Here is an 8,234-nt window from a genome sequence, read left to right on the forward strand (position 1 = left end):
ATATATAAACTTCAGAGAGGGAGAGATAGAAACATCACTGATGAGAGAGAATCATTGATCAGTTGTCTTCTGCACGCCCCACACTGGGGATAAAGTTAGCAACCTGGGCATGTGCTTTGACTGGGAACTGAATCATGACCAATTGGTTTATAAGTTGATGCTCAACCACTGAGCCATGTCAGCTGGGTTCCCCATGATATTTCGTATTTTTTATTGATTTTTTACAGAGAGGAAGGGAGAGGGATAGAGAGTTAGAAACATCAATGAGAGAGAAACATTGATCAGCTGCTTCCTGCATACCCCTCACTGGGGATGTGCCCACAACCAAGGTACATGCCCTTGACCAGAATCGAACCTGGGACCCTTCAGTCCGCAAGCCGATGCTCTATCCACTGAGCCAAACCGGTTATGGTTCCCATGTATTTTTAAAAATATTTTTTTATTGATTTCAGAGAGGAAGGGAGAGGGAGAAAGATAGAAACATCAATGATGAGAGAGAATCATTGATTGGCAAGTAAATGAAGTTACATATTCAAAAACTTAAGGAAACCTTTATTACATTTGTTTTCTGCACTTAGGTGCCATCTGTCAATAAAGAGTGAACTACTAGCATCTAATAGTGACACTGCAGGAGTGCGATAGTGCTCCTGGCACTTTTGGCGAAAGACAGGAGGGGCGCGATCGCACTCCCCGGCACTCTAGGGGTTAATGTATGTTTTAAAATTGATTTTTTTATTTATTTATTTTAAATTGATTTGAGAGAGAGAGGAGGGGAGGAGAGATATTGATGAGAAACATGAAAGCTGTGGTACATTTACACTATGGAATACTATGCAGCTGTAAAAAAGGATTTTGCACCCTTTTAGAGAGCATGGAGAGACCTGGAGAGTATTATGCTAAGCAAAATAAGCCAGTCGGAGAAAGACAAGTATCACATGATCTCACTCATATGTGGAATCTAATGAACACAATAAAGTGGTGAACAAAATAGATCCAATCCAAAGACATGGAAGCGTCTCCGCCTGCTGGTCCGAGAGCCTTAAGGGCTCGTAGGCTGCATGCACAGGGAGAGGAGAGGAGGCCCATGAGAGACGTGCCCTTCTCCTGCCTGAGTCCTTGCAGCTCTGCGCTCTGGTGTGACAGGTAAGTAGCATGGGCAGGCTGCCAGGTGCACGGGCAGTGGCCATACCCATGGGGCCAGAGGCACCTTGCCTGCAGCCCACTGCCAGTGCTGCATCAACAATGCCTGCCATGGTCCGTGTTGCCCCCTGTAGGTCAGCGCAGTCATAGCAAGCAATGAACTCCAGGTGGAGGGGACAATTTGCATATTAGGCTTTTATTATATAGACTTAGCTTGAAGAGACAAGCCTTGAACAAATAATGCATTTATCATATGAGCAATCAATTGCCTCTTCTTTTTAAAAAAATATTTTTATTGATTTCAGAGAGGAAGGGAAAGGGAGAGACAGAATGGGAAAGAACATTGATCCGCTGCCTCCTGCACGCCCCCTACTGGAGACCAAGCCCCCAACCCAGGGATGTGCCCTCCACCGGAATGGAACCCAGGACCCTTCCGTCCATAGGCCAACGCTCTAGGCACTGAGCCAAACAAGCCAGGGCTCTATCACCTCTTCTTAAGACGCCCCTCCCAAAACTCCTCTCCCAGACCTCACAGAGCCCCTGCCCGCAACCCACTGGGCCGCTGCTCCTCCTGATGCTTTGAAGATCTTCCCAGGCTGAACTGGAGGGCACGGAGAGGTTGATTCCCTTGTAGGCCCAGGGCCCGGTGCTCGGCCTCCAGGGAGCGCTGAACTACGCGAAAGAGCCTCCGCGGCCCCTGAACAAACCATTTACCGGTTTCTCCATCCCCCGCTGAGAGGTCTCCCATCCTCACGCTCCTCCCACTGGGAGCCGATGCCCCGCCCCGCCCCGCCCCGCCCCGCCCCGCGCCGGAAACCGTCGGACTATAACTCCCAGCGGCCTGCGCGGGGTGCTGTCCAATCATCAGGCGCAGCCGGGAGAGGCGGGGCCCATATATACTCTTGCCGGGCGCCCCGCCGTCCTTTCTCCGAGCGCCGCGCGCCTGGTGATTTGTGTTGTGGGGAGCCCGCCGGCTGCCCCCCGCGCCGTCCTCCACTCCCCCGCCCGTCGCTCGGCCTCGTCGCCGTCGGCCCCGCGCTCACCTGCGCTGCTCTCAAGGCTGCAGGATGCGAAGTGCGGACTGGAGCAGCCGGCCTCCCCGCCTGCTGGGCCGCGGGCCTTCGGGCACGGAGGCCGCACGCGCAGGGAGAGGGGCCGACGCCCGTGAGTCCGCGCGGCTCTGCGCTCGGGTTGACGGGTAAGGACCGCGGGCAGGCGGCCGGGGCACGGCAGTCCTGAGCCTGAAGTGTTCAATTTGGGGGAGGCCGCGTGCTGTCGGCCAGACTGAATCGAACCTGAATCTGCCGGGTGACCTTGGGGGAGGGACTGCACCCTAATTCCACGGCTGCACATGATGCGGAGGGCGGGTTAGTCATTCACGTGCTGCGTGGTAACGGACCTCAAGGGTGCTGTTTGGCCTCCGGGACGGCGCGTGTCCGTAGGCAGTAACGATGCACAGGATTCGGTAGCTCAGGGCCGGGAGCGGCTGGGGTTGCCCCGCGCGGCACAGTGGCCCTTATCGAAGCTGCAGCTGCTTCCACGTAGCTGCTGCGGTCAAAAAGGAGCCCAGAGTGACAGTTTTCCTTGACGGTCGCCGTTCTGTTTGCTGTAACCGATCTGCAACATTTCAGGAAAAGACAGTGCTCATGGTATCTGCCGACTCTCACATAAACGGACCTTTATGAAAGTTGCCGTGTTTTCAGAGGCCCGCAGGAATGTAGACAGTGCGGCGATTTCCAACCGGTGTGGCACTTCTGTTCTCATCTTAGCGGTGCCAGATGAAGATTGCAGGATGGTTCGAGTTGATTCTGCTGGGTGAGCACGCTGGAGTCATGCCAGTGAGGGCACCGCAGGACCTGGTAGGTTTCTTGTGGAGACTTGAGAGCTGCCGGGTGGGTCAGTGCAGCATGTTCCCAAGGGCTGTGGCTGGTGTAGCCATGGGCTCTCCAACTGCATGCAAGAGCAACCTGGAGAGACTTTGACAGCTCAGGTCAGCATAATACCTGCAGCTGCCACTCGCCTTTCCTATATCTCAGGACCTGGGCTCGGGGGCCTTCCACCTGGGCCCATGCAGGTGGATGTACTGAATCAACTTTTTGGTTTAGAGCTTTCACCCTTTTCTCCTGTAGGTTGCCTCCATGTTTCCTGGCAGTGTCTGAGAATGATGTAGCTGAAGAGACCAGCTTTTTGCTGCCCTGTTTTAGAATAAGGTAAAGTTAGATGTTGAAAACAGCCAACCCTCCAATTCCCTTTCCCATCGGATCTGAACACCGGTCTTGGTGGTCGCAGAGGAGGAAAAGTAATAGTGAAGCTGGCTTCACAGTGCCTCCAGCCTGTGGGCTAGTTTCAAACAGGGTTGAATTCACTTTGAACTTGTTTCGTCCTTTCCTATAAAATGAGATAAAGGGAGGATGGATGGATGTGAATCTGGGCAGTTGGTGTAATGATTGCTGACTAATATTTGTCTTTGGAACAGCTTTTAAGTGACCCCCCCCCTTTTGTTTTTAGATCTTTTACCAGTAAACTGTCTTCATTTGCAATTCAGAATCTACAGAGTTGGGTAAGTTGAATAGCTACCTGCCCTGAACTTTGAGCAGCAAGAACTGATTGCTGTGAATATTCTCATTTGGGGTAACCTCAAACCAGTGTCTTATCCTCTTTCCCCAGGGAGAGTGGAAGATAGATTTGGTAGAAACAAGTCATGCCATCTAGATGGGGATTTTTTTTTTTAGGGTGACTGGTCTGGGATGAAACCTAATCTGAGTGGACATCTATGGATGATAAATGCGGATATGGGACTGAGACCAGCTCTTACGCAAGTGCCTGGGTGGCATTTATTAATTGGGGTAGTACTAACACACTGGCTTACACTTCCTTTACAGGAGAGCTCTGCAGTAAGAGACGAGCGAAAAGACAAGTTTGTGAAGGAGATGGACTGTTCTGCTGTTCTACTTAAGTAACAGCTTCTCCACGCTCCAAGGCCTGCTGGTTCTTGAACTAGGCCTTTGCCCACCCCTCACTGTGGGGCTGGTTCCTTAGCCATCCTGCCCTGCAGCATGAATTGTCTTGTGTGCTACATACATTCCCTTAATAAATTCTTGATGTAATGAAGTTGTCAGCTTCTTTCTTTGGGCTCAGCCCCAGGAAATTTTCCTAACAGGTTATTTTAGGTGGAAACTGTGACATGTCATGTTTTGTGTTTTTTTTTGAATGCTGGTATATAAATCTAAATATTAAAGACCCAAGTTAATTCATAATCTGTCTCGATGTAAAAAAGTCTGACCTCTCAGAAAGGCCAATATGATCAGTTCCACAATTGCAATTAGATGTAGTTCTCCTTTGCTGAGCCTAAGATTGGACCTTTGAAGGCTTTTTGTGGTATAGGCACTTGAACTCAGAAGTTTATCTCCCCTTACTTTGCCACCCCCCAAATTACTCTGGCACAAAACAAATCTGAAGCAGATTTCTAGCATAGACCCAGACTTCTCAGGAAGAGGGTCCTGGGTGCCACATGACATGTAAGTTGGAAAATGGGCTTTCCTGGTTTGGATAATGTGTGGAAGGTCTGATGCATTTTTGCTATGATTACTTTCTCTTACACCCTGAACTAGGCAGGCACCCCCTGCTGCTGAAAGTTTTACTAGTGGCCACATTTGAAGCCAGTGTTGGGAGTACTTAAATGGCAGGCAGAAATTGCTCATTTAATATATAGCAGGTAATCCATATATTCTGATCCCAGAGAATTAAAGGACTTGAAGTGTCACCTGAGAAGGGTCCCTGGCTAAACTGATTCATATCATTTGTAATTCTACTTTGGTTAGTAATTCCAGCCTTGGCCTGTCTGCTTGGTTGAGCGTCCTCCCATGTCACGGGTTCAATTCCCAGTTAGGGCACATGCCCAGGTTATGGCTTCAGTCCAGATCAGGGTGTCAACAGGAGGTAACCAATGTTTTTCCCTCTCCCCTTTTCTCTAGATTTTTAAAACCATAAAAAATCCAAATTGTTACCTCCAGGAGTTCAGATAACTACTGGATAAATGATTGTTTGAAGACAGATGGGAACCTTGTTCAACCCTCTTCAAGTTGGTCCCTTGGTTTTCAAACTCAAATGGCTATATCAAATAAAGGCAGCAGTGTTGCACTAATATTCATAATCTCATGAAAGTTGATTATTAAAATCGTATAAAACATTTCCCAAAAGGTGAAAGTTCTTGAGTTGTTTTTAAAGAAGTCTTTTCTCCCTCACATAGTCCTCCATTCTGGCCTGTCCTTTGTCTTGGCTACATCACAGCAGGGATCTCTGAAGACACTGTGTCCAGGGGCTGCCAGTGACAATCCATCAGTGCATCATACAGCTCCTCACTCTGCTCCATGAACTCCTTGTTGGCCTCAGTCACATCCAGCTGTGGCATGGGGTCTGGAACAGAACCAAGCATGTATTTAGGGAGCACCAAGGGGAGAAAGTACTTGGGAGCCACAAGACCATGAGACGGGTTCAGTTCCCTGTTCCCAGGACCTCTGTTTCCTAGGGCAAGTTCCCTATCTGTGCCAGAGTTCCCTCCTAACTTGGGCTGATACAATTGCCTTGCAGGATTCCTGTGAGGATGAAAATAGGATAATGTAAGGTGTAGTTAGTACTCAAATAATAGTCCACATTTATTAAAAGCAACACCTATATTTAGCTATCATGTGTCTGAATTTTCTGGTGTGGTTATTTGAATTTTGAGCTTGGAAATTGATCCAAATTTACTAAGTCCAAAGCACTAGTCTTAAAATTAATATTATATACCATTGAAAATGAACCTTGCCCTGGCCAGTGTGGCTGAGTTGAGTACTGTCTTATGCACTGAAAGGTTGCCAGTTAGATTTCCAGTTAAAGTAGGTACCCAGGTGTATCAGGGTGCATACGGGAAGCAACCAATCGATGTTTCTCACATCAATGTTTCTAAAATCAGTAAAACACAAAGAACCTTGGCTGCACACAACTTGAGTCTAAACTTGCATTAATATTGAATAAAAGAAGACAGTAGTACATTCAGTATGACTGCATTATACAAAGGCCAAAAAGGTAAAACTAAACCATATTGTTTAGGGATATATACCTAGGTGATAAAACTTTAAAGAGAAGGAAAAAAATGGTTACCACAAGAAGCTGTGGGTTGTGATTGGGGGAAGGATGGCTTCTGGAGGCTGGTGATATTCTACTTAACTGGAATTCAGGTCTCATGGGCAACTGCTTTACATTTGCTTTATGTACTTTTCTTTCTTTTTTTAACTATGTTTTTATTGGTTTTAGAGGAAGAGAGAGGGAGAGAAAAACATTGATTGGTTGCCTCCTGTACAAGGCACCCTGACAGGGAACCAAACCCAAAACCTGGGCATGTGCCCTGACCAAGAATTAAACCAGCAACCTTTTGGTGCACAGGCGGATGCTCAACCAAATGAGCCACACCGGACAGGGCTGCTTTATGTACTTTTCCATGTATGTGTTATCTTTCACAATAAAAGTTCAAAATAATAATTACTATGATAACATTTTATATTTTTGGTCTGTGTTGGTTTAAAATGCACACACACACTGATTAAAACACATTTAAAAACAAACTGGAAGTTAGAGAATACCTAATAAACAGAAAGACATCCCATGTACTTGGATTGAAAGATGATTCTGTAAAGATGGAAAAGTTCTCCAAATTGGTCTATAGCTGCAGCTGTTTTTTTGTTGTTTTGCAGAAAATGACAAGCTGATCATAAAATTTTTATGGAAATGCAAGGAATCCAGACTAGCCAAAACAATCTTTAAAAAGAACAAAGTTCAAGGACTCAAGCTTCCCCATTTCAAAACTTACTGAAAAGCTATAGTAAGAAAGACCAGCGGTGGTTTAAGGATAGACGCATAGATCAATTGACTAGGGTTAAGAGCCCCAAACTAAACCTATACATTTATAGAAAACTGCTTTTCAACAAGGGTTCCAAAGACAATTCAAAGGGTAAAGAACAGTTTTTCAACAAATGGTGCTGGATTAACTATAATTATATAGGCTGGGCAAAGTAGGTTTACAGTTGTGAGTATGCAAAAGTTTATTATTTTTTGTATTGTATTTTTTATATTATTTTTTGAAAGAACAGTTTATTGATATTTAGAGAGAGGAAGGGAGAGAAACACCGATTGGCTGCCTCCTGCAGGCCCCCGACTGGGGATCAAGCCCACAATCTGGACATGTGCCCTTACCTGGAATCAAACCTGCAACCCACAGGACGACCCCAACAAACTGGCCAGGGTTTGTATTATTATTTATTAACTTGTATTATTTTCCATATGAACAACCGTCAGCCTGTATTTGCCCCACCCTCTATAAGATGACTTAACTAGATTTAGTGCAGTGATAATTTTGCAATGTATCAAAATTGAATTATATATCTAAAACATACATTTTCTTTAACATATCATGTATTGGATATTTATCTGTACTGATGATTATCATTGGGGATAAAATCTTTCTAGTAAAATTACTGATTCAAAGCATATAAACATTGTAAGAACTTTTATAGAAACATGGTATATTCTAATTTGTATTTATTAATAGTGTGATAGTTGAATTTTATGTGTAAACTTGGCTAGGCTATGATGCCCAATTGTTTGGTCAACCACCAGTCTAATGTTGCTGTGATGGTATTTTGTAGATGTGATTAACATCTGCAATCAGTGATTTTTTTTTTAAGTTTTGCTTCTGATTTTATTTATTATTGACTAAAAAATTTTTTTTTAACACACTGTATGCGGGAAACGTATTTATACATTTTACGTATTTATACGTTCTACCAGTGTAGTAGAGCGTGGGACACGTATTAATACGTTTTTTATAGACTAGCGGTAGAATGTGGGCAACGTATAAATACATAAACTAAAGTTATCGTAATTTTACTGAACGTTGCCATATGCACAAAAAATTAGCAAAAATGGCCGGCGCCACCTGTTAGCACACGATAAAAACTACCCGCAAACAATGTGTTAATAAACAAAGAAGACCAAAAAATTAGTAAAGCTAGAACTGATATCATAACCATGTAGTCTGAACTAATCTATAATAACCT

General features: G+C 45.2%; 1 protein-coding gene across 6 annotated transcripts in view; it reads right to left on the reverse strand.

Annotated features, from left to right (window-relative positions):
* Nucleotides 1-4,348: 4,348 nt before the first annotated feature.
* Nucleotides 4,349-8,234, reverse strand: part of TRNAU1AP (tRNA selenocysteine 1 associated protein 1) — a 13,628-nt gene continuing 9,742 nt past the window's right edge. For all 6 annotated transcript variants that reach the window (XM_015572298.1, XM_006776504.2, XM_015572301.1 and 3 more), the window contains one exon: nucleotides 4,349-5,556. In XM_015572298.1, coding sequence (XP_015427784.1) covers nucleotides 5,420-5,556 — 137 coding nt within the window. In that variant the 3' untranslated portion in view covers nucleotides 4,349-5,419. The remainder of the gene's footprint in view (nucleotides 5,557-8,234) is intronic.

The sequence above is a fragment of the Myotis davidii genome, unplaced genomic scaffold, assembly GCF_000327345.1.
Source record: "Myotis davidii unplaced genomic scaffold, ASM32734v1 scaffold228, whole genome shotgun sequence".
NCBI classification, from domain to species: Eukaryota; Metazoa; Chordata; class Mammalia; order Chiroptera; family Vespertilionidae; genus Myotis; species Myotis davidii.